This window comes from Mus caroli, unplaced genomic scaffold (genome assembly GCF_978045245.1).
Source record: "Mus caroli unplaced genomic scaffold, Mus_caroli_1 scaffold_1, whole genome shotgun sequence".
Classification (NCBI taxonomy): domain Eukaryota; kingdom Metazoa; phylum Chordata; class Mammalia; order Rodentia; family Muridae; genus Mus; species Mus caroli.
The window spans coordinates 21,285,701-21,313,087 of NW_028227256.1; the positions used below are offsets into that span (position 1 = coordinate 21,285,701).

The 27,387-nt window shown below is 40.1% G+C and overlaps 1 protein-coding gene across 2 annotated transcripts in view; it reads left to right on the plus strand.

Moving 5' to 3' along the window:
• Col9a1 (collagen type IX alpha 1 chain) overlaps positions 1 to 27,387 on the plus strand; it is a 75,104-nt gene that overhangs the window by 30,467 nt on the left and 17,250 nt on the right. For both annotated transcript variants that reach the window (XM_021157330.2, XM_021157337.2), the window contains 17 exons: positions 474 to 530; positions 1,946 to 1,999; positions 6,095 to 6,148; positions 8,689 to 8,742; positions 13,007 to 13,060; positions 13,832 to 13,885; positions 14,027 to 14,080; positions 14,204 to 14,257; positions 14,676 to 14,729; positions 15,829 to 15,873; positions 16,750 to 16,803; positions 16,897 to 16,950; positions 22,670 to 22,723; positions 23,358 to 23,429; positions 23,925 to 23,960; positions 24,660 to 24,704; positions 26,055 to 26,087. In XM_021157330.2, coding sequence (XP_021012989.1) covers positions 474 to 530; positions 1,946 to 1,999; positions 6,095 to 6,148; positions 8,689 to 8,742; positions 13,007 to 13,060; positions 13,832 to 13,885; positions 14,027 to 14,080; positions 14,204 to 14,257; positions 14,676 to 14,729; positions 15,829 to 15,873; positions 16,750 to 16,803; positions 16,897 to 16,950; positions 22,670 to 22,723; positions 23,358 to 23,429; positions 23,925 to 23,960; positions 24,660 to 24,704; positions 26,055 to 26,087 — 882 coding nt within the window. The remainder of the gene's footprint in view (positions 1 to 473; positions 531 to 1,945; positions 2,000 to 6,094; positions 6,149 to 8,688; positions 8,743 to 13,006; positions 13,061 to 13,831; positions 13,886 to 14,026; positions 14,081 to 14,203; positions 14,258 to 14,675; positions 14,730 to 15,828; positions 15,874 to 16,749; positions 16,804 to 16,896; positions 16,951 to 22,669; positions 22,724 to 23,357; positions 23,430 to 23,924; positions 23,961 to 24,659; positions 24,705 to 26,054; positions 26,088 to 27,387) is intronic.

A 27,387-nucleotide genomic window follows, 5' to 3' on the forward strand; every position in this document is an offset into this window, starting at 1 on the left:
TCTCTTTTCCAGCCTTTGGCTTTCTGCTTGCAGTGTGAGTTCTCAGCAGAGGGCTCCGGTGCTGGGAGATGGTTTATGTTTACTTAGAGGAGTCAAATGTTGGTGGTCAGCGGCTCTGATGCAATTTAGGTCCCCGTGGTGAAAGGTTGTGACCTCAGGATAGGGCTGTTTCAATATGGAAGAAAGAAACCAGACAAGGCCATGGTATAATCACTGTCAAGAATTTCATTTCTTTTATTAAATCTGAGATAGATATGACAAACTATTAACACATAACAGGCAGAAGATGAGTATATGGCAGGGTATCTATTGAATGCTTTGCACTTTTCTCTATTTAAAAGAAAAACAAAGGAAAGAGATATTGGCAGTTATTTAATGATTATTATTGGTTTGGGGTTTCCTTGGGAAAAAAATCCCATCTTATCACAAAATGGGTACTCTAGTTTATCTCTCTTCTTCCTTCTCTCTTTCAGTGCCCCAATTCCTGCCCACCAGGTCGCTCTGGATATCCAGGCCTACCAGGCATGAGGGTAAGAATAATTTTGTTATTCTATCCTCAAGAGGATTATATAGAGAGGAAGAGAGGAGCTTCTAACCATGGATCTTAGATGGATTAGTCACGTCTGCTTTGCTTTCTCTGATCTAACCATGGATCTTAGATGGATTAGTCACGTCTGCTTTGCTTTCTCTGATCTAACCATGGATCTTAGATGGATTAGTCACGTCTGCTTTGCTTTCTCTGATCTAACCATGGATCTTAGATGGATTAGTCTCGTCTGCTTTTGCTTTCTCTGTCTGTGGTTCAAATTCCACCTGGAAATTCTAACCAGCGCCCCTGGCAGGCCCCTACTGAGGTGCATATGCTTAAAGAATGTCTGTCTGTCGTTCAGGAAGGAAATGCCCATGGCATGCACTGGGCCAGGAAACTTGAGCATGAAGTCCAGGGCCAGACGTTTGCCTTCTATGGGGAAGATAGTGGTAGAGATATGGAGGGAGACTGTATATACATTTTGTATATGTGAATTTGACAATGTTCTTTTAAAAAAAAGAATTGGGAAAACTGTATAGAATAGACTTTTCTAAAGGTGGTTTTCTCCCACTTTGCCATTATGATTCTTCAAAATTGTCTATTTAGAAAAAAACCCAAACAACAACAACAAGAACAACAACAACAACCCCAAATAACCAAAAAACAAATCCTGGCAATAAATAGCTTTCCCTACCAGTCTCTGAGTCTAACATGATTCTGAGAAATTCCAGACCCTTCCTGTTCTGTTATGATCTAGAAGGCCCTGAGGCAAAAAGGTTTTCCAAAATGTTTTCTTTAACTGCATTTTGGTGGGTTCCCAGACTGTAGGAGGTTTAGGCCTGCATTAGAGGCTTCATTTTACAAAAGACCAGAGAGAGGCTGAAGTTCTAGCTGAGCTGTGTGCCTGTTGCTACTGTTCCCAGCCTGGGAACCATTGGCACAGGTGGGGACCAGGAAGAAGCTGACCACGGTGGGGTGGGGTGGGGTGGGGCAGAAGAAGTTTGAAAGTGGTCACCAGAGAGCAAGGGATAGCTGGGTCAGCTTCTGAAAACGTTAAGTTACTGGTGCTGAGGAAGACTGAAGGCTTTGAATCTAACCCTGGGGAGGGAGCAGGGTCAAGGGGAGAGAAGGCAGGTACCAGTGTGGTGTGTTGCTGAGCTGGATAGCAGAGCGGCTGTTGGTCTAGAAGAGAATTCTCCTCTTACCCAAAGCTAATGCTTATCATAAAAACCAGTCACATAGTGTACATGGGGCTATAAAGTCACAGAGGCAGAGTTGAGCTTTGTGACATAATCTGTTTTGTAGTATTTTAATACAGATTTAGGGAGGCAGAACAATGGTGTGAGCCTTCTGACCATTTTTGGTGTCAAGCCCAGAGCAGCTTCATTTCTTTGTATCTGTTTTCATATTTGTTAGGGCCATAAAGGGGCGAAAGGAGAAATCGGCGAGCCAGGAAGACAAGGACACAAGGTAAGGAAAGGGCATTTAGTAGGTCACTGTGACTATAGTGATTATTTTCACTACAAGAAATCATAATGAACAGGAAAGTGTGATACTCTACTCTTAGGCAAGTAAATTCTTGGTGTATTCTAAGGCTAATACTCTAAACTGTTCAGTTATTGAAACGACAAAGAAAATATTAGAATTTTTTCTATTTTCTCACATACTGATTACATTTTCTATCTCAAGTATATCATATTTAGATTTTTTTTTTAAATCGAGGTTGGTGACAAACATGTCACTAGTTACTTTAATTCCCCGAGGTTTATGATAATTGTACAGTTTTCAAAGTGTTTTGAGAGTAGGAAACACAAGATCTGGTAGATAACTGGTTTGGATGTGAACTAATTCTTGAGCTATGAACTAACTTGTCTCTTTCTGACCTCATTTCACTGTAACTTAGGTTTGAAGGAGCTGGAACTTAGCGATGACATTTTATCATTGGGATAGAAATATGGAATCAATATAGCACTGGGGATGAGGGGCCCCCACCAAAAAAAGTTGACACTTAAAGCAAGGCAATTTGGCCACCATTTCTTCGTATTATGAGGATATAATAACTTTACTTTCTGCATAGTAGACTCTCAGTAAAATTTATAATATTTAACAAAGTCTCACCACTCTTATTAATGCAGACCTGCAAACTTGTTGACTGTGTCTGTTCTTGTATCTTTACTGGGTTGTAGTAAAATATTAGCCTTCCCCTGCTCCCCTCAGTTATGAGTTGGAGAGGCAATTTATTTTTGAGTAAAATATCTGTGAGTATTAATGCCCTTGAATTCCTTAGCCTAAATCAGTCTGTTGAATAGCCTCACTTGTATAATCATGATAAATAAGCCAGTTTCTGTGCCCTATTACAGTTTGTCAATTATTTTCAGTCTTTTATTACAAAGTCTGTGATTAGTAAAGGTATTTTATGTATCTGGAATGAAATAGCTGAGTTTCTGATGTCAAACTTGAGTAGAATAGAAAAGGAGAACTGCCTGTTTTCCTGCATGCTCATTCTTCCACTGAACTTTTAAAGCTGTAATTTTGAAAATTCCGTTAATATTTATCAAGGACCTGCTCTGTGCCATGGCTTATTCCAAGTTCTGAAAGTTCAGAAGTGAACAAAATTAATGATCAATCATAGGGGAATGACTAAATTAAACATGACATATTAATATATGAGAACACTAGCTCACCACAAAAACAGGCAAGCAAGAACATTCAATTAGACCCAGAGCTAACTCTGAGACGTGTGTGATGAAGCAGGAGTAGACTTCCATTCATCTTAATGCCTGATCCATCTCTCTGTGTGTTGTTGACCCCTTTCCTTTGGAGAGCTGTCTCTGCTTTCACCCACAGGACTTAGGATGAGAACTGCCAATCAGAGTGCTTTTCCCCTATGCTCAAGAAAATTCTATTTTGGGTGACCACAGATTAATTATATGGAATGTAAAATGTGCTTTTGGTCTTTGTGTGGGAAACTTACATTTTTTTAAATATGCAATTAAACAAATGTTCACTTGATGCTGAACAACATTCCTTTAGTTCGCTTGACAAGTTTTGTACCTCCTTAAACTTTAAGTGGTGACTTTCAAAATTAATATGAGGAGACAGGAAGACAGTAGGCCATTGATGATTGAGCCACGGAAGGGCTCAGCCTGAAGGGACAATGCAGTGTTAGTAAGGGCCTGGGCTCCATTCCCATTCAGACCTACAGTCTGGCTTTGAATGTATCCTATTCATTAACTAACGAAGATTTGAAACCGTTCCTGTGGATACAAGAGTGACTAGTGAAATCCTAACAAGACGACGGTCTTGGCATCATTATGCTGCACTTCAGTATCCATGCAAAATACAGTAAAAATGATAATAAATAGCGCCTACAAAACCTGTCCTTTAAAATGTGCAGTTATTGATTAGGTGGGTGCTTTTTATCTGCAGGAGAAACGTTTAATTCAAACATGTCGCTCCAAGTTTTATGGAGAAATCTATGAGAACTATGCCATATCCTGATAAGGAAATTTACAAGGGACTATTAATCAGTGTTGTTAATACAGTGACTCGATAGCTGTGCTGGACAAACAAGCAGTATGCATTTAGCAATATTCACGTGGGGCTGGAGAGATGGCTCAGCAGCTAAGAACACTTGCTGTACTTGCAGAGAGGGCCCTGGTTCAGGTGCCTGCATTCACGTGGCAGTTCAATGCAGTTACTGGCAACTTGGTGCCCTCTTGACCTATAGGCACCATGTCTTCATCATATAAACACCTAATAATTTTACTTCCTGCATAGTGGACTCTTGCTCTTAGGCGATTGTATAATGTTTTACAGTCATACCACCCTCACTAGTGTAGGTCTGCTAACTTGTTGACTGTGTCTGTGCGTGTCTTTACTAGGTTGACACATGTAAAAGAAAGTATATACATCTCTGATAGCACTCGCCTAGGGATTATCTGTTCCACGAAAGAGTAATTGCAGTACTGTGGGCCTGCCTCATCCAATGTCTATCCTAAGTTCTAGTAGAATCTGGATTTAATTCTGGTATAAAGATTTTCCTAACTCACTTAAGTCCCAGGGCCTGAGGGTTGGCTCAGTGGGTAGAGATGCTTGCCTGCAAGCCCTCTGTAGTTTGATTCCCTAGAATCCGTGTGCTTGCAGGAGAGAACCAAATCCTGTATGTTGTTCTTTGACTTCCACAGATGCACGTAGCATGCACATGCCTGCTCTGAATAAATAAATGCAAAAAAAAATAAAGTGAAACACAATCTAGGTTTTTGTACTAAATGCTTAAATGTTACCTATTAATACAGCCGTTAAATTTTCTGGGTGTGCTTGTGTTTACTGTGTGTGAAAAAAAACTTGTAAACATAAGGTAGAATCGATGGAAATTATCAAAAAAATTATATTTATATGAATAATTATTAAATGTGATATAAAATTATAAGCAAGAAAAATGAGTCAATAAACTATAAGGCAATAATTAAATGACAGAATTGATATTAATATGTAATAAAAGTAAATAATTTTTCTCATGAATAATCTCACTGTTATGAAAGAATTGTTAAAAACTGTATTTAGTATCTTCTCAATCTGTAGAGATGCATTTCTGCAAGAGAAGTCAGCTCTCTCTCTCTCTCTCTCTCTCTCTTTCTCTCTCTCTCTCTCTTTCTTTCTCTCTCTCTCTTTCTCTCTCTCTCTCTCTCTGCTGAACTCAGAGCTTTGGTATGCCCAACAAGTGATCTACCATTGGGTTATATCAGAATTTATAAAATGGGAAAAAGTCTAAACAACAATTAGATAATATGAGAGAAGATCCCAAAAACAATTTAAAGAAACTGGCAAACACACACACATCACACACGTGCGACATACACATCAGATGAGCAGCATAAAGCCAGAGGCTCACCAGCTGAGGCACATTTTCCAGCCTATACAGAAAGTATTCGATATTCAATATATGATATTGAAAGTGTCTTATCACCACAGTAAAGATACATTTTAATAAAAAATAAATGATTGGTAAATTTTCTTTACATGAAATTAAACTATGGAAGGATTCAAAGGGAATATATATGAATACTCATATTTCTATAAAATGGTGAAAATGGCCATTCTATGAACCATCCTATGTATAACCTATGAAAGAACTGATTCGAATGCATCACAATTATAAATGGTATAAAATTATGATAAGAAAAGCCAAAGTGTAAGTTGTAACACAATGTTTTATGAATGTAATTCTATTGCCCCAGTAACACTCTGGCACAGGGACTTGCAACTTAATGGATGTTGCAACAACACCCTTGTCCTAGGCTCTCCTTTTCTTCTTCCTTCTCTCTAGAAAACTTTGAAAGAAAGCTTCCAAGTAGTATGTTTTTTTGGTGTCACTTTGTGTACCTATTTCTGTGCTCTGAGTATGATGCAATTAACATGAGCTCTCTGTATAACTGAACAAAACACAGTAGAGCACTCTGGGGGATGTCAAATGCACTTCAAGTGTACTGAGCAAGACTCGGCCGATTCCTAGATTCCTTTGCTAGAGGAACATTCATTGTGATTCTCTTTTTTCCATTTTAGGGTGAAGAGGGTGACCAGGGGGAACTGGGAGAAGTTGGCGCTCAAGGACCTCCAGTAAAGTATTTTTTTTTTATTGTTTACCAAGATTAAGCCAATCTTTTAAATGATTAGGTATTTACCTCTTTTAGTATCTGGATTAATAGCAGTACATTATATGAATTCAACACTCTCTGTTTCCATTCAGACAGCAGTAGGCAGTCACTACTTTTTATAACAAGAGAGGCCCTATTGCACCTTCAAGACATTTTGTTGGTTTTTGTTTAAACAGAAATGTTCTATGTAAAATTATATGTAGGCTCCAGGAATTCATAACCTGACAGGGAAATGGCAAGCCCAAGAGGACACTCCATTTAAATTTCAGCAGTGCTATGGATGGACAGAAGAAAACATCTTATATCCATTGAACACACAGTGGGTTTATAATCCATGGGACGACTAGAATTCATTCTGGAAGACATCCCTATCTAGAATGCTCTTAGTGGCTCATTACCATGTCTCTCAGTGCACAGTCCCACAACTGCTACGCTATTGAGTAAGACAGTTGGACATGAGCATACTTCATTTTAGGATGCTTGCTTGATTGGGATTAATGTTAGTTTTGTACCAAGTGAAAGCATAGTTGTTAACTCCTTTGTCTAAATTATAGAAATAGTAACTGTTGAAGATTCCTTAAACATTTGAAGCTTACAGAAGTGCAGACTATGTAAAGGCTACCACCAAAGAGACAAAGAAGACAAACTCAGGGTCTCTTTAACTACACTGCTTTTGCCTCAGGACTAGTCTTTTGTAAACAATTATTTATTTATTTTATGTGTATGAGTGTTTTGCCTGCATGTATGTATGGTACCGTATGCATGCAATGCCTTGGAGATTCCTTAGAATTTGAGTTATAGATAGTTGTGAGGTGCCATGTCTAGGTGCTGAGAACTGGACTCAGGTCCTCTGCAAGAGAAGCCAGTGTTCTTAACTGCCGAGCCATGGCTCCAGTCCCCAGGACTAGTGTTTACGTGGAGTAAGTGAGGCTCTGCATCTCAGTGTTTAGCCAGAGTTTAAGAATAAAAGTCATGTTTATGAGCATCTAGAAATGGCTTCTTCCTCTGGGCCATATGAAACCTTCAAGAGAACTTTGTGGAAGAGTGCAATTATCTTCACCAGAATCTTGTCTTCCCTGAGCCTTTGCTAGAGGCATTAAGGAGCTGGGTTCTCACTCCATGGGTTATAGTACCCCAGTGTAGTGTATATGCTTTTAATTTGTTGGCTCTGATGAAAATTAGGTGTAGATTTATGTATTTTCAAAACAATCCATTCTCAAAGATTATGGATTTATATTGTGTAGCTCAAAGGGTCCACTGAGAGTTACTGTCAGCGTCTGCTGAAATCTTGGTGTTTGGGAGGAAATATGTCCAAATGTTTCTGAAATTCACAAATTTTTATATCTGAGAGTACAAGCACACTTATAAAGCAGCATACAGATTTATAAAAATAAAGTTTCTATTATATATTTGTACAACTAGCAGTCCTTGTAAGAGCTTATTCCTAGAGTTCCTGTATCACTGGTACTTTTTATTATTTTATTGTGTGTACAGGAATTACTTACAGCGCCATCAAATGAGCTGGATAAACAAGGACAGCTTAATCCGATATGACCACATTTCGCTTGAAGTTGTTAATCTAGGTTGGCTCATATTGTACTGGGGAATTTCAGACCATTTCTGATTGACCTACAGAGAATTTGTGACTGAGTTAGATAAAGGAAGGCTGGTCCTGGAACTGTGTCATCTTTTCCAAGTGTGAAGATGAACACTATAAGCACTCTAAAGCACCTTTAATGATAAGCCAATTTTGAAAGTTGACAGCTGTCTAACATAGCTGACTGCTCACAGAGCACCCACTCACAGTACCCGAGAAAGCACCCAGGTTCACCCTTTATCAGGTGGTTCATGAAAAACCCTCTGCCATGGGACTAGCAACATTCCACTACTGAAAGAGGTGCTCAAACTCACGCTACTCCTCACACTTAGACTTATTCACTCCTGTGTGTGTGGTGAGTGCTCACTATATCACGTTGGAATCCAGAACACCCTTTATCATAGGAATATCATAATAAATCCTGGTGACCAGTGGCTGATGGACAGCCAGGCTCTGTTTCTGCCATATAAACATTTATGTGTTTGAATGGAACGGCCTGCCTTTGGTAGTATAGATTTGTAGGTAGCTATTATTTTAAGGGTTACAACAGTGTTACCCCTGACACACCTCAAATTAGGTGGAAAGGGTAGTTTGGGTTCTGGTGATGAGTTTAAAAATGTCAAAAATATTGTCTCAGTTGTTCCTACTTACCATTTTGGTTATCTAACATTGTGTCAACTCAATTTGCATAAAGTTGTGTAGAATTTTACTAAAGGGTTTTAAGCATTTGAACTTTACTTTGACTTTTCTTTTTAAGCCAAAAATGTTTTCCTTGTGCTATGGACATTTTCTGATGTCTCTTTTCATTATGATGACATACTTCTGGATTAATATCTACAAAAAGACTTTTAAGAAATGTGTGCTTTCGCTGAAACCATTTACTGCCCCCTCTTTCACTTTTCCAGGGACCTCAGGGTCTGAGAGGCATCACTGGCATAGTTGGAGACAAAGGAGAAAAGGTAAGATATCTATGATAAAGTCATAGTATAAAAGTGATCTCGGGGCTGCTGAGATGGCTCAGTGGGTGAGAGCACCCGACTACTCTTCTGAAGGTCCCAAGTTCAAATCCCAGCAACCACATGGTGGCTCACAGCCACCTGTAATGGGATCTGATGCCCTCTTCTGGTGTGTTTAAGGACAGCTACAGTGTACTTACATTAAATAAATAAGTAAATAAATAAATAAATCTTTAAAAAATAAGTGATCTCACCTCTATTACCATCACTTGTTAGTTTATAATCTATACGTTTATTTATTTTTGTCATTCTTCATAAAGCAGTTTTGTAATTATTGACAATAATAAGAAAACTATGTGTAATTGTTAACTATAGATATAACCCAAATATTTTTTGGTGGAATTTGCGGTGTAGAACCCATGGGCAGAGGGGAGTCCTGTCTTAGGTAAGTTAGAGTAAGTGGGGGTGTAATATTTGAGTTTTGTCAGTATTTGTAAGCAGTACTCATAAATAACACTGACACAATGCTGGCAGACTTCAGCTCCAGCAAGGCAAAGACAAGATGGAAAGAGAGAGGCAAGGGAAAATATTGTATCTCCTATGATCCTGGGATTGTGTTAGTCGCCCTGCCGCATCCATACAGTTATGACCACAGTCACTGGCCTGTCCTTGACTAGAAGTTAGGTTTTCCTGGCTTTTCTGGTGCAAGGAGCCTGCAAGCTCAGGAACAGGTTTACATTAAGAAAGAATTCTTATTTCTTCCTTGGAAGGCAGGTTAGTAAAATTTGACTATAATGCAATCAAGAAAGACACACAGCTACAGTCACGCAGGACAAGGAAGCTCCACTCAAAGCAAGGGCTTAATCTTTTTTTTAAAAATATTTTTATTAGGTATTTTCCTCATTTACATTTCCAATGCTATCCCAAAAGTCCCCCATACCCCCCCCCCCACTCCCCTACCCACCCACTCCCACTTTTTGGCCCTGGCGTTCCCCTGTACTGGGGCATATAAAGTTTGCAAGTCCAATGGGCCTCTCTTTCCAGTGATGGCTGACTAGGCCATCTTTTGATACATATGCAGCTAGAGTTAAGAGCTCCGGGGTACTGGTTAGTTCATAATGTTGTTCCACCTATAGGGTTGCAGATCCCTTTAGCTCCTTGGGTACTTTCTCTAGCTTCTCCATTGGGGGGTCCTGTGATTCATCCAATAGCTGACTGTGAGCATCCACTTCTGTGTTTGCTAGGCCCCAGCATAGTCTCATGGCTATCTTGCCAAAAGCAATCTACAGATTCAATGCAATCCCCATCAAAATTCCAACTCAATTCTTCAACGAATTAGAAAGGGCAATCTGCAAATTCATTTGGAATAACAAAAAACCTAGGGTAGCAAAAACTCTTCTCAAGGATAAAAGAACCTCTGGTGGAATCACCATGCCTGACCTAAAGCTGTACTACAGAGCAATTGTGATCAAAACTGCATGGTACTGGTATAGCGACAGACAAGTAGACCAATGGAACAGAATTGAAGACCCAGAGATGTACCCACACACCTATGGTCACTTGATCTTTGACAAGGGAGCTAAAACCATCCAGTGGGGGGGGGGGGAAAGCATTTTCAACAAATGGTGCTGGCACAACTGGCAGTTATCATGTAGAAGAATGTGAATTGATCCATTCCTATCTCCTTGTACTAAGGTCAAATCTAAGTGGATTAAGGAACTCCACATAAAACCAGAGACACTGAAACTTATAGAGGAGAAAGTAGGGAAAAGCAGGGGCTTAATCTTGATATGACATCTGGGAGAGCCCATGCAGAGCTGACTTCAGGATGTCATGAGGATGAGGTGCAGTTGATGGTGAAGGATGAAGACTTGTGATGTTTGGTGGAGTGGCTATCCTAAGGAAAAACAATGGAAACCATTCATAGTACTCTCAGCAATATTGCTTTGTGTGTGTGGAACGTGTGTGGTGGAGGGATTATGTCTACTGCTGAAGCAAAAAAGGTCAACATTTTTTTTAGAAAGTTTATTTTAGAATGCCAGTATACGGGACTATAGATTGTTTAAACATTTTTGCTCCTCAACAATTTGGACCCTGGTGTTGCTCTCTTTCCAGTTAGCTTTGCTACTTTGTATCAGTTCCACACAGCAAAGTGATCTTTAGTTAAAATTAAGTAACAGTAAGTTTTCATTGTTGATACTCAGTAGGCCAAGGTAAGCTCATGTCAGAAGAGCTACACATCCTCTGACTTGTGGGCCTGGTTTGTCTATCACATTTTCTTCTATCTCTCTTCACACACTCAATCTCTTCTAGATATTTTTCTACCTGCTTTCTTTTTCCATTTCCTCTAAGGTATTTCTAAAAACAAACAAATAAACAAACAACCACCAAAAACCCACACACTGAAGTCCTATATATTTTTACATCCATACCACTTTAAGTAACATTCTATATTACTCTCGGTTATTAAGTAATAAAGTCCATTTATTTCAGTGTAGTTGACACCCAGGCTATCATTTCCATCCAGATTTAACTCACTCCGTAAAATAGGCGACCTCACCTTGAAACCCAATTACTGCTCTTGATGTGTTCTTTATTTGAGGTTGTTTACTATTTGATAGTTTTCAAAAATTTTCATTTCTCTTCATTTCTGTCAAATTGCTTAAAAAAAAAAAGGCAGCTCCTCTTGTGAACACAGATGTGGAGTGGTTACCTAGTAACAGCACTTCCGGTCTGAGCTGGACTGCTATAAGGTACAGAGAGCTCTCTGTTGAGTGAGAGTGCATCAAAGCTATTTCTATCATGCAAAGGCGGAGGTGCATGCTTGCAATGCAGGGTGAAGGAGGAACTCAGTGTCTGTTTCAGGTTTTCGAAATCCTTTCTTTTCTGGTGAATGGAGAATGTCTCTGCTCTGTTCTGGGTTTTAGGGATCAAAGAATTGCAGAGCTCTGTGGTCCCTCGGCTTCCATAGTGTTTTCTTTCCTCTTTGAGTCTGCCAGCTTCTGAACTTTCTAGCAAAGGATTTCTAGGTTTTCATTGTTATGATATGTGAGGTCTACCTGCTTTGGCTGGACTGACATCCACCCAATGTTCTCTGCGGCTTTCAACTTGGCTTGATCACCTTCTCATTTCACCTACATTGTTAGGAGACCATCCATCCGCTCAAGTTATCCTCGTGCTTTCTTATTTAGTTTTAGAGGAGAAGAGCATTTCAAGATGCAGCCTGTGCTTGCTTGAGGACACTATGTAGTGAGCACAAAAACCACTGTAGTTTTGTTTTTAAGACAAAGTCATCTTTTGATTCTAATGAAGAAAATAAGATGGTATCTATTCTGTTGCCAAGTCAGGATCATTTCCAGATGATTAGACTTGAAAAAAAAAAACAAAAACAAAACCAAATATTTAGACCAGTGGTTCCCACCTCTGGGTCATAACCCTTTTGGGTCAGTTTGTAATAATGAAAATAAATCCTGCATATCAAATATTTACATTATGATTCATAACAGTAGCAAAATGACAGTAATGAAGTAGCAATGGGATAATTTTATGGTTCGGGGTCAGCATAACACGAGGAAGTATATTAAAGGGTCGCAACAAGGTTGACAACTACGATCTAGCTAGTTCCTATGTTATCACAGTGTAAGTTGGATATATCTGGAGAAAGTAGGTTGATTACTATATATAAAGTGAATATGTTTTATGAATATATGTTAGATTCCTCTCACAGTCTTGATGGTTTACTCTTCTGAATCACAGAGTCATATGACTTACTTTTATTTACATCGGGCAGGGTGGTGGCTTCAAGAGTTATAGAAGTCCCTCTCACATCTGTGGCACTGTAGAATTCAGTGAAGTGAAAGTCACACTCACCTGGAGGCTCTCAGCCCTCTAGCATAAATGAATTTCCATAGGTATCCTGAGACTTTTGGAAACTGACCACTAAATCTTATACGAGACTTGCTAAGTCCTCTGAATAAGTCCCAGTTTTCAGCTCATATCAGCAGTTGAGAATAGATCCATGGTTATCTTAAAGCATCCAGAGTTGTATCAGGGACTGTCCTGAGTGCTGTTAGCATGACAAGCAATACACACTTGTGGTTTCATGTGTGGAGTGTCTAATGGCTTACTCTTCTGTGTTCATTCACAAATACAGTATGCATTAAAATATAAAGCCTCCTTTTATTCTGGCGGGTATGCATTAGAAAGATGAAGATGCCGTGTAGCATGCATGACTGATCTGAATTTTATTTCTTTGTTTTGTTTTCAGGGTGCTCGGGGATTTGATGGAGAGCCTGGACCTCAGGGCATTCCAGGTGCAGCTGTGAGTAGTTTTTCTTTTACAAACAAACAAATAACAAAAGACAAACAAAACAACAACAAAAACCAAAACAGTGACTTTTTAAAGGCAGTGCTGCTTTCCCCACTCCTCTTCTAGAATCCCCTCTCTTCTCCCCCCACCTCTGCTTTTCACTCCTTTATATTGATATATCATCTTGCTATGCAACCCTGGCTGGCCTTAGACTTGCAGTAATCCTCCTGCTCCAGCCTCCCAAATGCTGAGATTACAACGAACACTATTAGTCACAAAATACATATTTCTAAGAGTCTCCTAGATTAAACAATGCTATCTATATAATATATAAGTAGCTTGTACATGCAAGTAATTAAAGTGGAAAAATAGAAGCCAGGTCTGGTAGTAGAGGCTGTAATAACAGCTACTCCAGAGTTCAAGGTGAAAGATGCCCAAATTCAAGGCATGCTTGGACGACAGGGTGAGTTCAAGGCTAGTCTGACCATCTCAGTGAGACTCTGCCATTACAAGAGGTGGGGGAACAGGGTGGCTAGGGGCATAGTTTAGCAGCAGAGTGCTTTCTTCCATTAGGTAAAAGGCCCTGGGTTCCATTCCTAGAGCCAGTGAATTAATAGAAAAATGAGCAAAGACACTAGGCACACAAATGGTGCACAGAGGCAAAATATCCATACACATTGAAAAACAAGTTAGTCATTCTCAATGTGGATGAAGCTTCCTAATCATAAAACACTCCTAAATAAGTAACTTTTGTTCACATTGGGAACTTCTACGTTTATACAGGGTGATCAAGGACAGCGAGGCCCTCCAGGAGAAACAGGTCCTAAGGGAGACAGAGTGAGTACAAAATTAGTTTGAATCCTTGCAAAACTTCCTGTTCTTCTGAGTTATCTATTGTTTTTTTTTTCCTATTTGGCATGGCCTGGGCATTTTAATCATTGAAGATGTCTTATTTCTTTTATCTCTTCTGCCCTACAGGGCATTCAAGGTTCCCGAGGAATTCCTGGATCCCCGGGGCCAAAAGGAGACACGGTATGTCCCGAGCTGTGGGTGTCAAGTATAGTTTCCAGGATAATTACTGACTTGCAGTGGGACTGCAGGAAAGAAGGCTACGTCTTGTTCTAAGACACAGTGTGCTCTTTGTGTGTCTTATAGGGCTTGCCAGGTGTAGATGGCCGAGATGGAATACCAGGAATGCCTGGGACAAAGGTAGATGTGTGGACTGGGTTTGCCTGAATGGGGATCTCTCTGCTGTGGATAAGTATGCTTGGCATTCCATTATAACATTACCAGGTTTGCTTAGAGAGCTCTGCCATTTCCCTCTCTCTCTCTTTCAATTGTAAACTGAAATGTCAATTGCAAAATTATTATTAAAATAGCATACTTATTTTCTTGGCTTAGCAACTCCATGAAATAGCCCCACTGATGAGTGTAGGCTGAAGGAAATTCTATGTTTGAATATGTGTCCTTTGTCCTACCCACCACTGACCCTGACCTAAGTAATTTAAAAGTGTGCCTAAGTTTAGCTGCTGGGAAGCTATTTTACCTAAAATGCATGTACTTGTCTTTCTTAGAAGAACACAGCAGTTCATAAAGTCTGATTGTGTGATAATGAACTTGCTTTCAGGGTGAAGCAGGGAAGCCTGGACCCCCCGGGGACGTGGGATTGCAGGGCTTACCAGTATGTGCTAATCTTTTGTTTCTTACATGTTCATGTTTGATGTGTGTGACAAAAACAAAGATGAATTTGGAGGGATAGATACATTATGCAATTTGAGGAAAATATGGTTTCTTTTCTTTTCTTTTTAGTTCTATTATTTTAATTTTCATTTTTTTTAAAATTTTGTTTTCCCCTTAGGATTAGCTAGCTGGTCATTTACCCAAGAGTCATAAAAAGAACAGTACATTCTGCTTATGCACTATTAAATTTATTGTTTGGGTCTGCCTTTTCTGTTATCTTCCTTAAATAGTCCAGAGCCAGGGCTGGAGAGATGGCTCAGTGGATAAGAGGATTGACTGTTCTTCCAGAGGTCCTGAGTTCAATTCCCAGCAACCACATGGCGGCTCACAACACAGCTCTCGCTCTTGTCTTACTTTTAGCCAGTCTTGGAGTTCTTGTTAGCAGAGCTGAGATAGGAGAGCGAAATAGTTCTCAGGGACAGGGTGACAAAGGTTCCCAGTCTTGGGCTATAGGATAGTTGAATAGTTGAAACATTAAAATCAGTATTCTTTATTAATGTATGGCCAAAAATTCATATGTTGTTTGTGTTTTTGAGTTTTTGTGTTTGCGTCTTTGAAAGTGAATCTTTTTGGTTAACAAAGGATACTTGGTAGCATCAAGTAGTGGCTCCCAATCTGTTATGGCATATGGCATTTTTCTATCTGCCAGGGATATTACAGACTTCCCTATACCAACAGGAGCAAAAAGGGGACTTGATTATTCTGTACAAGAAACAATGTTACATTCCTAGAGCATCTGTCCTGCCCTAAGATTGGTCTGTTGATGTGAAGATGGGGCCAAATCCTTATTTGAAGACCATTCCAGAAAATAACTTTAGCTTGGAGATTTTCTTTAAGGTTGTTCAGCCTTAACACACTTAACAAGGCACGGGAAAGCCTCACGCTACACACCACGTGAAGCTCCGCTATGAGGCAGCATCTCTGCAGGCTGTCTTCAAGGTTGCCATGGTCCCTTCTGCCTCTTCTCAGAAGGAGGGTTTGGCATTTGTTGGTTCCTCAGATGAGGCAGTTAAACTCAGAATCTGTGTGTATTCCTTTAGGGCGTCCCTGGAATCCCTGGTGCAAAAGGTGTTGCTGGTGAAAAGGTAAAAACCAAATTGAGCTTGCAGCTAATATTTTGCTTTATGCCTTTATGAGTTTATTCTTGTTATAATTTTTAATATACCCAGCCTGCATTTTATTTCATATTTAACTTCAGGGAGAAATCAGAAAGCAAAATCCTTTAAAGTGTCCATGTGCTAATCTCTTTTCCAGCTGTGGAAAATGGCTGATGAGACTGTCTTCCTGGAATTGTTATTCTTTGCTGGTATAACACAGAGACAGCTCCATAGTTTCCGACTATTTAAAATTAGGAAGATATGATTAAGCTATAGAATTTATGTCACACTATATTCTATAGAGAATTCAAGAACAAGTCATTTGAAACAACAGGCCAAAGAAGTAAAACAAGCACGATAAAACAGAGCTTTTCTTTAGAGTAAACTAGATAAAACTTGATAAAGCAGAACTTGAGGCTGGGGAGGTGGTGCTGTCTGGGAAGCGCTTGCCTGAGTTGGATCCCTAGAACCCCATGTGAAAGGCCAGGTGTAGAAGTGTGTGCCTACCATCTTAGAAGGATGCTTTCACTTCAGTGAACAGTCAGCTTAGAGTTTGACAAATTCCAGGCCAATGCTATACTCCATCTCAATAAACACAAATGTGGAGGAATACACTCTGGCCTTCACAAACACCCAGCGGCACTCACATCCCACACATACCTGTACATGCACACACATGTGAACATGTGATTACATGTGTATGCAAACACATAGGCAAGAAAGAGAGGCTGTATTCTCCCAGGTTCTCACCATGTAACCAGGAGCTGAATGCTATTTACTAGAAGCAATGCCTGGTGTGCATAAGGAAGGCTGATGACTATATTCACTGTCTGAATTATTCTAAATGCTGTCTTTTGTCTTTAGGGTAACACGGGTGCTCCAGGGAAGCCCGGTCAGTTGGGAAGTTCAGGAAAACCAGTAAGACTATGTTTATGCTTTTCTGTCAATTAAGATTGATAGCTACCAGGAATAGTTGGCTCATTGTATCTCTGTCTGCTTTCCTTTCCACAGGGCCAACAAGGGCCCCCAGGAGAGGTTGGACCTCGGGGACCCAGGGGCCTTCCAGTGAGTACTCTTCTCCCATGCCTTCCTTTTGAGGATGTCACTGAGTGTCCTTTACTATGGCTGCATGGATGATTGTTAATGTTTGAGCATGTGCAGATCTATCTGGCCCAGAGAGGCAGCAAAATGAGGATACTAATTTATATATCTGGTGTATCTTCTTTTCCAAAACTGGAACCAAAATGATGTGTTTAAAAGAAGCATAAAGGGGTTTTTATTTTCTTCTTATGCTGGAAGTATTTTAGTGTGGTTAAAAACCTTTAGTAAAGCCGGGCGTGGTGGCGCATGCCTTTAATCCCAGCACTCGGAAGGCAGAGGCAGGCGGATTTCTGAGTTCGAGGCCAGCCTGGTCTACAAAGTGAGTTCCAGGACAGCCAGGGCTATACAGAGAAACCCTGTCTCGAAAAACCAAAAAAAAAAAAAAAAAACCTTTAGTAAAATGTAGTTCACATGCTATATGAATTAACCACTTAATATGCATGACATTAATTTTTAGCATATTCACAAAATTATGTAGCCATCGCCATGATTAATTTCATAATATTTTTTTATCACCCACTAAAGAAACCCTGCTCTCACATTCAGGCATTCAGCTCCCAACCTTCCGGCTCTATGCACTCCTAGGTCCTCTTTCTGTCCCTATGGCTGATTCTGAAAGTTTTATATGAACAGATCTATACACTATGCTTCTGCCTTGGTATACACTCTACACTCTACACTATGCCTTGGTATAATGTTTTCACCTGTCCATCAGGTATAGGAATTTGGCTTGTCTCCACTTTTGGCTGCTATTAACATGTGTATTCATACCTTTTCTGTGAATGCCTTTTAATTCCCTTGAGTGCTTAGGAGTGACTCTGCATTTATGCTCTGAGATGCTTCTCTACTTCTTAATAGAGCTCCTGCTCTAGCCACGCCCTCTGCTCACTCATTGTTCCCTTTCAGGGTTGGAACCTGTGAATTTCTAACTGAAACACTTGCCGAGGATTATTGGCAAGGAACCAGAGGTTAAAGCCAGATCACAGTTCTTCTTCTTCTTTTTTTAATATTTATTTATTATATATGAATACACTGTAGCTGTCTTCAGACACCCCATTACAGATGGTTGTGAGCCACCATGTGGTTGCTGGGAATTGAACGCAGGACCTCTGGAAGAGCAGTCAGTGCTCTTAACCATTGATCCATCTCTCCAGCCCCCAGATCACAGTTCTTAAGCAGTAAACATGCTGTATGATGGACTGACCCAGGGAGGTATACAAGTGTTGAGGAATTAGTATTTTAAGACTGCTTACAGTTAAATCCACTTTTTATTTTGAGCAGAAAGCTGTGTATGATTGAATGAGCATTGACTGTACACCTATTGTTTATCAGGAAATGCACTGAAAATTCACACACACAAAACACACACATGCATGTGTATACGGGTGTCATGTGTGTGGAGGCCTGCGTGGCATGCATGGAAACCCAAGATGGCCAACAGAAATCCTTATCTGTGGAGTAGAAGCACCTCTAATTGATGAGGACTGCTCTGTGTAGTTCTTAGCTCACTGATTATAAAAGAAAGGTTAGTTCACTCCTTTGATTCTCTAGTGATTTCCTGGGAACCACTCTGTCACACTTTCTCTGCTTGGTTTATTATTGGTCTGAGAGGCTCCTGGCCCTGGTGTGGTACTGTGTTTTACTGGCTCCTAGCCAGCCACCCTCCAGGCTTCTCAGAGCTTGCCAGGCTTTTGGATGAGTGGGGTTACGTTTGCTCTACTCTCTTGCTTCTGACCGGGAATAGCACCCTGCTCGTTTTCCTCCTTCTGAACATCATATGCTTTTCCTGGAGACCTTCACTCCACCCCAGCACAACAGCCTCAAGCACAGAGGTCTCCATATGGGGACCATATGGTGTGTTGTTGAATATTCTAAGCCACTCCCCATCCTGCCCAGCCCTCAGCAGTGGTGTGTGAAGCAGATAGGAGTGATGGTAAGCATTCAGATAGAGCTTTCTCTGCCTACATATAAAGAAATGTTTAAATCTGCACAAGATAATATGAGTCTATCATATCACAAAATTGAATCCTTTAAAAAAATCCTTGTAACAAACTGAAAGTTATTCCCTGAGGTAGACCTCATGTAATTTTCCAATTTAATAGGAAAATAAATGGATAAAAAATGGTTTAGAGAAATAAGAATTGATCTTTTGAATAAAACCAGCATCCTTTCTTTTTGTTACTGCCAGAGAGAAACACTTAGTATACAGAACAGGCTGAACGTAATGATGTATAATTTCTCACTTCTGAAATGCAGCTAACATGCACCAAAGATATTCTTTATGCTTCAGCTAGTTAGCTAGGTAATTTTGGAAATGTGTGAAATATGAGAGCCACGACAAGTTAAACCAATGGTATAGAGTCAATTCTTTTGGAAAGCAATGCTGGTAACATTTAGTCTAACTAAATGTAATGCTTTTTTTTGTGTGTGTGTGATCTTTATAAATGTTCCTTTGTAAGGGAAGTGGCATCGACTTGAATTATTTGGTGTCTGTTTCTCTCTGTACTCTCATGCCAATACTGCCATGGCATGGCTTGAAGTTGGTACTTTTTTGCCAAATTCTCCTGGCACGAGAGACTCAGAATCAAAGGTGAAGAGGGCTGAGGAGATAGGGAATATTGGAATATGGAGCAAAATGCTAGGAGACAACCACGCAATGCAGACCTAAAGGACTCCATGGGGTTATCTGTAGCCACAGCTGGGACAGAGGCTCTGCATCTTCTCTAAAGCCTTGAATGCCTTTTAAGGATGTGTCGGCTGATGGGTTTGAAGTTCTCAGAGATGCTGAGAGAAACAAAGGGCCTTTTAGTACATTCTCACACATCAGCTGGCAGAATTCCATCTTCATCCAGGTTCCTTTTGATTCTCTTCCTATAAATGGGAACTCTTATGGGGTGTGTAAATATTAGCCATGGGGAGGAGCATTTCTGTCCCTGCCTCCATTGGCCACACTGAGAGTGGTGACCACAAGATGCTGGAGTACAAGGCTCTGTCATCTACTTAGCACAGGCTCAGTGGATGGTGGCTTGCCTAGTTGTTCTTAGAATGTGGTTAGGCTCCATTTTTAGGTTGGCTATTTATATCTTGGTTCCTCATCTTTTTCTTCTGACATAAAAATCTAGAATTTACATGAGTGTGTGCATGCACGTGCATGCATGTGTGTGTGTTGCCCTTAGCATTTTGGTTGTAACTCCATTGAATTCTGTTATGAAAATGAACATGGTAGACTTCCCCAGTAAAGATAATATTTCTCTAGAAATAGATACATTCTAAATAGCCTGGAGCTTGTAACATGGAAATGCAGAAGAACAAAGAACCTACCTGTTTGTGCAGTAGTAGACACATCTACATGTCACAGGTTCCTCCCTGGTCCTACATAGATACTGACTCCCCCTGGGTACATCCATCTACCAGTGCAGGTATTGACAGTAGTGCTCTGAGCCATCTGTGGGCACTCAGCCTTGCCTTGCCTGGGATGTGAAGGACTTGCAGGACAAACACTAAGGAGCTACGAATGATGAGAAAATAAGATGCCGGCAGAGACAATCCTTGTGTTTGACTCTTGAGATAGTTAGTCTGCCCAAGCATAAACTAAAGGCTCTAGAGTCCTAATATTTGAATTTCTTCATCTCGTTATACTAACCATTCTTAACTTTGATACAGTAGCACAATTCTTTTATATAGAAGGGAATGCTTGAGACTAAGTGAATGCAGGAGTTAGGAATTAAGCTTCATTCTGATATTTCTTTTTCCTCATCAGTGATATCAGTTTTTAAGATTAAAGTCTTGTTAGACCAATGTCTTTGAGACTCTGCATCACAGTGCAGCTGGGAACTATTTGAGAATGCCAGTGAGACACACACACACACACACACACACACACACACACAGATGAGAAGCCATCTTGGAAGATCTATTCCAAATTAATTGGAGCAGAAGCTAAAGTTCCCCTTTGTTGCAATTTTTAAAAAGTAAACTTATTTGTAGGCGATGTCATACATGTGTCTAATGTACTGTGACCACACATACTCCATACCTGTCTTATCCTCTACTCCACTCCTCCATAAAGACCTGCCCCCTTTACTGTTTTCTGATTCTGTCTTTGTTGAGTGACTTGATGAGTATAACCAGAGCCATCTGCTTGAGCTTAGGTGTGATGCAGTCCCCTGGAGCATGGGGGGGGGGGAACGTGACTTAAAACTGCCTAGACTATGGAAGATGATGACTCTCCTTTTTCTAGTATTCTTCCTTAGTCAATAGTTCCTATGGGAAGGGTGGGCCATGAGCCTCTCCTGTGGTGGGTATCTGGAGGGAGGGCAGAAGACAATCTTAATTGATGGATAGAAAAAGGAACTGTTGCAGTGGCCATTTCCATCTGGATTTACATCCTCCTGGGGTACTACTTCTGGGCTTCCAAGTCACCCATGGAATTAAGGACCAATGTATTGTTCCAAATGCTTAACCTGACAGGTTGTTAATATAAAAATTTTTGAAAAGTACTTACGAGCATTGAGTTTCAGTCACTCATAAGTCATTTGAAAGGGCCATAATGAAATTATAGCCCACAGCCAGAGACTGTTATAATGTGGTAACCTTTAGGGAAATTGAAGGTTTATGGATCTTGATACCTTGTCCAACCTACAGATATAGGCCAGAATAATACAACCTTACCAAAAGCCTTTAGAATCATGAATTATTAAAATGGAACTGTTATACCAGTTTAAAGGAAAACTAACTCAAATTAGTCCTTGCGGTTTCATGATAAACCTTGAAGGAATTGCGATTGTCTATCTACTTGTGTTCCACTGCATTATACTGAGCTGCAAACAACATTAGGTATATAACAGGTTTTAGTCAGATTGTATAAAACTATGCTGGGTTCTCAAGGAAAGAAGTAAAAGTCACATACCCCCTTTTCTTAAAAATGTCTTTTCTTTAAAGTTTAGGGTTTCAAGTAGAATAGAAAACTTAGATTTCAAATAATAAAATTTGAGATGGGCCCACGAGATATAACATTAGCATTGCTGTTGTCAGACCTTCATGGTGAGTCACACTTAACAAAGTCTGCAATCCTTGGAGACATATTTAGATCTAGAATGAGTGAAACAAGAAATTTTATCTCAGAAAGTTTATAAATGTCTACCATCTGTGTCTTCTGGAGGTTGCAGCAATCATTTAAAGGCAAGCATCTCTGCCCTGTGTTTCCCTTTTATGCTTTTTGGAGGCACACAATCATTTGCCAGCTGCTTCTTTAAGGCATCTGTAGACCCGAGAGCTTACACAGACACTGCAGCATGCTCAATGAGTGGGTATGGAATACCCTAAGAACATGTCTAAGTGAGAGCATAAAAGTGTATATATGAATAGTCATAATGTAAAACAGGATGTGACTTACATGCTGAAAATTACTAACATCATTGTGTGTACAGGCAGTGAACATTTCTGGTGTTCTGGCCTGGCATCCCGTGAACAGCACAAGCAGGCTCCATGAGCAGTGCACAGAAGGTGACTGGTTAGACTCTTGACAGGATGGTTTGAGCCTTCAGTTGGAGTGATGGGAGATTTTGGCAACACCTATATTTTACCAAAAGCTTGGATGAAATGTTATTTCTTTTCATATAATAATGAAGCATTTAACTCTGGGCTGATGATCTAGCTGATGACAATATATATGCTTTCACAGGGCAGTCGAGGCCCAGTAGGACCAGAAGGGTCTCCAGGCATACCAGGGAAACTGGTAAGTAAGGTTTCCACTCTACATGTTTGCTTCCTGCAAAGCAGATATGCTTTTTTTTTTTTTTTAAGGAAAGGAGAGAAAAATTGCAAAAGATCATCTAATTAACTGTATATATGGTTTTTATTTTAGTTGTTATGTGAGTGTGTGAAGCTGTCGATATGGAATTTCCAACTGTATCTATGATAGTTGCCATAAGTATTTTAATCAGCGTGGCTTGTAGAATGCATTCGAAAACCCAGAGAGGCATGAAGTGCCATGGCTGGCATCTGCCTCTTAGTGGAATGGAGGGAACTGTGGATGAATGGTGGCCTTTGCTTCTTGTGTAGCTTCTGTTTACACAGCAGGAGAAGCAACAGCGGGCTGCCGTTCTGCCAGGCATTGGCTGAAAGGGTCCACTGTTGCTGAGCTGTGCAGAGGGAATTCAGAGATGGGGTGGAAGGTGGGAGGCCACCCACCCCTCTTCTCCTGGGATGCAGGAGTGAGGCAGCACTAAATCAACCACACACTAACTTTACATATGAGTTGATACCCCGGCCCCCTCCCCCCAACCCCCACCCTGCCCTCGCCCGTCTGTCTTGCCAACTTTGAGCATCGAGGACATAGTGACTCTGAAGATTTTCTGTTTGTTTTCCAGGGATCTGTTGGCAGCCCTGGCCTTCCTGGCTTGCCTGGGCCCCCTGGACTTCCTGGAATGAAAGGAGACAGGGTAAGCTATACAGAGGTCTACATGGTTTTGTGTGTGTTCCCCCTCTTTTAAATCTGGAATGTTTACTCCTTCTTTGTTGAGAAATCAAGGTTGCTTTACCCAGTGAAGACTCTCTCTACTGACTATCATAAAGAAATAGAGTGAAAGAAATATAGTGTTAAATTACTGAGAATTGACACTCAAGACAAAACAAAACTAACTTTCCAGAAGGAAGAAAAATAAAGGGTGAGGAGGAAAAAAAATCAATTGCAGTTATAGTTTTTATTTAGTTCTAAATTTCTATTCCTACCAGTAAAAGTTCATTCATATGAATATGACCAGAGAATGCTCTCATGTTACCAGAGCTTTGGGAAACAATTGTGACGAGACCCTCTGGTCCTCAATTAAGTGGTGAGAATCAGGGAGCTCTCTTCCATCACCTTATCCATCAGCTCATTCAAGGATACTGGCTCATCTGAAATGATGCTGAAAATTGTCAAATTTTATTTACTCCAGGGTGTATTCGGTGAACCGGGTCCCAAGGGTGAACAGGTAAGTGTTGAGTGTGGTTAGCGGAAGGGTGAACAGGTAAGCATTGCATGTGGTTTGCGGTGTTGGGTATTCACCACTTTAAGTACAAGGAGGGGCTGTCTGGCTTGTGGGTGTGGTGTATCAGTGAAGGCACACAGCTGTTCTCAGTGTGCTTTATAGTGAGGGAAAACCATAGTGAAGTTTGGTGTGCAGCCAGACTGTTTTTGGAGGCTGGCACTAATGACTGTTTCCTGGACTATACAGTATTCTTTCTTTGAAGTGGGTAGCCCTGTCTCTCTAGCTTGCTGAATTTTATTCAGATGACACAGACTTTTGAAGCCACAGAAGAGCATCTAATCAAGATGCTTTTTGATCGAGACCTCAGCCAATAAAATGTGTAAATGGAGTTGGCCTGTGTCTGGATTCCTCTTTCTACTGTAGAATGACACTTTCCGGGGTTATTGAATTTTAAAACTGCTAGATAGAATTGTTAATCTAACTAAATGATTCAAACTCAATTAGCTGAAACCTGCCAGGTCTCTCTGGAGTCCCCAGTCTACTCTTTTCTCATAGGATTAGCCTGTTGTCATGGAATTGAGAGCTCCTGAATGATCCTTGGGGCATTTGGCTGCTCATAAATGCTTATCAATGTTGACAGGTTAAAGTTGAACCGTGAACGGAGAGCTGGAAAACATGTGACATTTTATCTTAAAATTTTAGGGTGCCTCTGGTGAAGAAGGCGAAGCAGGAGCAAGGGGTGACCTTGTAAGACATTTTTTAAAAAAATTGGTTAATATAAAACTTTACAATTGTTGAAAAAAAATATAATACTTCTTTCTGACACTGTTCTTTACCTTAAAAACTAAGTGGGTTTTCCTCTGCTTATATCTAGTGATTCCCAATACTGAAGGCAAGGCCTAGGAGAGCAGATAGATAGGTAGACCTAGCTTTAAATATCTGTAGAATTCTCTTCGAGATGATTAATTCTCCTGTGGTCTTACAGTGAGACATTTAAGCTCTTGATGTAGTACTACAGAATACATAGGAATAGGCCTGAGCAGGGAAACAATATTGAAGAGTTTTTAGATTCAGGGAGCTGTGGGCTCATAAAAATGGCTGAAGGCATTCTCTTTGCCCTGAAAATGTATGAAGGAATGGCCTCCATATCCAGAGGATGGGACCACTGAGTCTCCAGGAAAGGGGGAAGCACAGAGCTTGCTATCAGTCTGCAGACTCATCATAGTGGCTTTGGCGAGAATGACCAGACCTAGCGCAGAAACGTATGTTTGTATCCTATTTCATCCAGTAATGTCTTTCCTAGGAACTAACCTTAGAATGCGCTAAAAGCAGAGAAACAATCTGCTAATATTTATTCAGAATTGCAGGGTTTAGAATAAATATAAATGAAATGTCTGAACTGGGCAAAGTCTCCAGATACTTCCCCCCCACCCCCAAATTTCTGAGCTTATTGCATTTTAGTTTCTGTAGTGGCTGTTCATTTTATGAGCTAAGGGAGTGTTTTAAAATTTAAATCAGTTCTGTCTTGTAGTGGAAATATGCTAACTCATATACTAACACGTGAACTGAACTCATCTAAAATTAATGATGGGAAGATCTCCTGGTGTGTCGGTGTGTTTGTTTGTTTAAAGCTTAAAAACATGCATATTTTATTTGGTAGATTTTAGGGAATGAGTTAAAAAAGTAAAAAATACAAAAGTGAAATTTCAATACGTAGTCCTAAATATCTATTGTGTTCAGGAAGAAAAAGCTATTTTATTTTGTTTTATTATTTATCTTATTATGTACACAGTTTCATTCCTGGTGCTTTGAGTTGTAGATATGGGTGAACCCCACAGAGCCCTGACTACAGCTTATTAGTTAATGGATCAGTTAGCCAGGGTCAGGGAGGGGGACTCGCTCACACAGGAACACAGAGTTGAGAAGCTGAACTGGAACAACAGCCCACATTTTGAGTCAAACACATTTTCTGCAGTTCTGTGCTCCATCTGCACATGGTTTTCTGTATTTTACAGTGCAATATTACTTGAAAGATGTTTTAGGAAACTATGTAAAATGAATGTATTGTGCTAATATAATTTTGTCTTACTGGTTTAGGGAGATATGGGACAACCTGGCCCAAAGGGATCTGTAAGTATAATGAACAGTAACATTACAAATAATTAAAAACATCAATAAAACTGTAAGAAATGCAACGTTCTGCTTCAGGAAATGATTGTATAAAATTAGATCCTTGAAGGACTTCAAGGAAATACATGTCTAAATAAAGGTGTAAATAATAGGTCTGTCCAGCAGGAAGGCATCCCCAACTGTGTAAATGGATCTAACTTTTGAACTAATCACTTTAAAGAAAGTTTTTTGTTTCAGTATTATAAATGGCTCAATGAATGCTACATTATAATGCTCTGATATCCCGCCCAAATGGGCCATCTCAAAGAGTTGACACACACTACAGCTAGGAAAATAACTGAATTTCCATGGCTGGTATGCTACTGTAAAATGTTTCAATGACTTTCTTGATCTCTTGTGTGTTCTAGTTGAGGGAACTGAGAGAGAAGCAGACCACGTAAGAAAACATGACAGACTCCCCAGAACTGTGAAATGAAGAGCTTCCTCAATTTTGTTACTTTACAGAGACTAAACCTATGACCTTAGAGTAGATGAACTCAGAATCTACTATGGGTCTAACCCATAGGAATCCTGAGGCATCTTGCTTATGTGCACATCAACACAATTAGGAACTTAAAATTTAGACAGAAAAAGTGAAGAAGCTAAGATGGTAATCTCAAAGGCCAGACTACTAGCTTCCAGTGAATTCTTAAATTCTATTTCTAGAATATTGTAAGTTTCTGTCTTTATCCAACAAATTATCTCCACAGCAGCTACTATAACCTTACTTAAAAAAACAAACCCACTATATCCCTCTTTCCCTCTGAATATCTGAATATTTAAAGGACAACTTTTAAAGGAAGTAACTATTGTAGAATAAAAGCAGACTTTGAGCAAAGTAGACCAAATCTGGCTGGAAGTTGCTTGGTTCACCTGTTTTGTCTCCTGATTGCTGGAACTATCCATTTTCAGGACTTTTATACACTGTCATTTAACAGTTTAGGATAGGCTTTCTTTCTCTGTGAGAATTACTACCTCCTACTTATGCATCCAGCTGGTCCTTTATTTACCTTTTCCAGGGGCACCCACCCAAACCTGGCTTCAGTGCCCAGATGCAGGCTGTGTACATACTAGCACATAGGTGGGAAAGCAGTGTGTTAACTTCTCTGCCTTTAAGCCTCAAGCCTCAAGCAATGTTTATGTCCAAGAGTACTTGAAAGGAACGGTTTAAAGTTGCATCAAACATAAAGAATAAAACCTGATGTGTGTGGCGAGGAAGATCACATGTCACTATCTGGACAAATTTGACAATGTTCAAGGG